The sequence below is a fragment of the Moschus berezovskii genome, chromosome 4 (assembly GCF_049115385.1).
Source record: "Moschus berezovskii isolate FMDL1 chromosome 4, NW_MosBer_1.0, whole genome shotgun sequence".
NCBI lineage: Eukaryota > Metazoa > Chordata > Mammalia > Artiodactyla > Moschidae > Moschus > Moschus berezovskii.
Window position 1 is genome coordinate 114,723,623 of NC_142463.1, and position 2,655 is coordinate 114,726,277.

General features: G+C 43.6%; 1 protein-coding gene across 1 annotated transcript; it reads left to right on the forward strand.

Moving 5' to 3' along the window:
* Window positions 1–516: 516 nt before the first annotated feature.
* APCS (amyloid P component, serum) lies at window positions 517–1,308 on the forward strand. The gene is given in 2 exon segments (XM_088834964.1): window positions 517–580; window positions 683–1,308. Coding segments are annotated over 2 exon segments (690 nt in total).
* The last annotated feature ends 1,347 nt before the right edge of the window (window positions 1,309–2,655 follow it).

The window sequence follows — 2,655 nt, forward strand, 5'->3', positions numbered from 1 at the left end:
CCCCTTAGCAGTAAACATGGAATTAATCAAAGATGAGGAGATTCCAGGGTCTTCAGTAGAAATCAGAATCCCAGAATATCCACAAGCAGAAGACACAGGGCCATCGGACTGAGGGACCCCTGAAGAGCGGAGTCAGGCCCTCCCGACGGGCCCAGCATGACCGCTCATCTCTTCCATGACACTACGCTCCACATCACTCTCTCCAAGCGCCAGAATCTGGTCACAGTGGGGTGGAGCTCTGGCCATCCCCCGTATCTTATAAGTAACTCCCAATTGATTTTCCAGCTCCTCCTTCCCCACCAATAGGTCTGACCATTGGCATCAGAGGGCAGGCCTAGAAAATCACTCACACATTATTGGTGCTCTCCACCCCCATCCTCACCTGGAGGTGTGTATAAACCCTGAAGAGCCTGAGATCTAAGAATGTGACTCTCAGAAACTGGGCGAACAATCACCGTGCTCTCTGTACCCTCATCCTAGTCATTGCTGCTGCTATAACAGCCCCAGGCCAAGAACATGAACAAGCAGATGCTTTGGGTCTCTGTCCCTGTCATCCTCCCAGAAGCCTTTGCTCAGACAGGTAGGGCGGTCAGGGTATGATCCAGGTACATAAGATGAGAAAAGATTGAATGTTCTTTTTTCCCTGCATACATAGTAAAGGTTTCTCCCTATCTGTCCACAGACCTCAGAGGGAAGGTATTTGTGTTCCCTAGAGAATCTTCCATTGACCATGTGACCCTGATCACAAAGCTGGAGAAACCTCTGAAGAACTTGACCTTGTGTCTCTGAGCCTATAGTGATCTTTCCTGGGCCTACAACCTCTTCTCCTACAACCTCTTCTCCTACAACATCTACAGCAAGGATAACGAGCTACTAGTTTTTAAAAACAGAATTGGAGAGTACAGTCTATACATTGGAAAAGCCAAAGTTACTGTTAGAGCTACCGAGGAGTTCCCCAACCCAGTGCACATCTATACCAGCTGGGAGTCTACCACAGGCATCGCTGAATTCTGGGTCAACGGGAAGCCACTGGTGAAAAGGGGCCTGAAACAGGGTTATTCTGTGGGAGCTTACCCCAAGATTGTCCTGGGGCAAGAGCAGGATTCCTATGGAGGAGGGTTTGATAAGAGCCAGTCCTTTATGGGAGAGATTGGGGATTTATACATGTGGGACTCTGTCCTGTCGCCAGAAGAAATCCTACTTGTGTACCAGGGTTCCTCGTTCATCAATCCCACCATCCTGGACTGGCAGGCTTTGAAATATGAAACCAAAGGCTATGTTATTGTCAAGCCCATGGTGTGGGGCTGAGGTCTGGAATCAACGAGAGCACTTGAAAATGAAACAACCAATACCCAAGAGTTCTGCTTAAAGCAACTGGACACTCTATTGTAGATCTGTAGCTCTTTCTTCTTTGAATTTCCCATCTACAAGTATGCCTAATTAAAAAATGTATTATGCCACCTGCATTTGTTTAGTGCTTGTCATAGTCCCAAACATTTTCTCTTTTATCTACTTCTTTGAAAATTGGTTTTTAATTAACCAGAAAAATCAGCCTGCAAATTATGAGGAGGGAAATCTTTAAGTAACTAAAAAATATGTCAGAGCACTCAATGAGTATGGTCAATAGTAGCACTTACAAGTTACTAATAATCATTGCATTAACAATTTGAAATTCATGTGGAGTTGCAACAGAAATCCTTCTATGTGGTTTTCCAGCTACAAAATCAAAAAGAGGACTGAGCTTCTGCCAAGGAGACAACTATAATGAGACAAGCAAGCAACAGTTGAGAACTTGATAGCAAGTAATGAGATGGGGGAAAAAATTAGAACCAGCCGAAATGAAAACTAAAAATGTTTAAGAGTCTGGATCACAGCAAAAGAGACACAGATGTATAGAACAGTCTTTGGGACTCTATGGGAGAGGGTGAGGGTGGGATGATTTGGGAGAATGACATTGAAACACGTATGTTGTCATATGTGAAACGAATCACTAGTTCAGGGTCAATGCATGTTATAGGATGCTCGGGGCTGGCATGCGGGGATGACCCAGAGGGAGGATAAAGGGAGGAGGGAGGTGGGAGGGGGGTTCAGGAGGGGGAACTTATGTAAACCCGGGGCAAATTCATATCAATGTATGGCAAAACCAACCAATATAATATTGTAAAATAATTTGCCTCCAATAAAAAATAAATTAACTACAAAAAAAAAAAAAGAGTCTGGATCATTGTGGGTAAAGGCAAACATGCCTTTTTTTTTTTTCCTTAAAAATCCCAGTGGTACTATACAATGATTGATTTCCATAATACTGACCTGAAGTCATCAAGGATCTTGCTCACATGAATTCCCAGTTGAAAATCCTTCCATGGATCCTCACTTCACACAGGATGTAACTTAAACCCTTTGACATGCCCCCCATTATCTGCTCTCAGCTTATCTCTTTAAGATACCACTCTTAGCACAGAAACAGGCATCCCAATTACAACCCTACAAAATAATTATCAGATGCTATTATTAGTAGTTATCTTCATTATTATGAAAACTATGGAGCAGAGTGTCGGCATATCCTTAACAGATATGAATTCCCTTCTCAGAGAAGCAAGGACTTCAAGGAAAGTCTGGCTGCATGTGAGAAATAAGGCAGGCTTTGCCCACAGA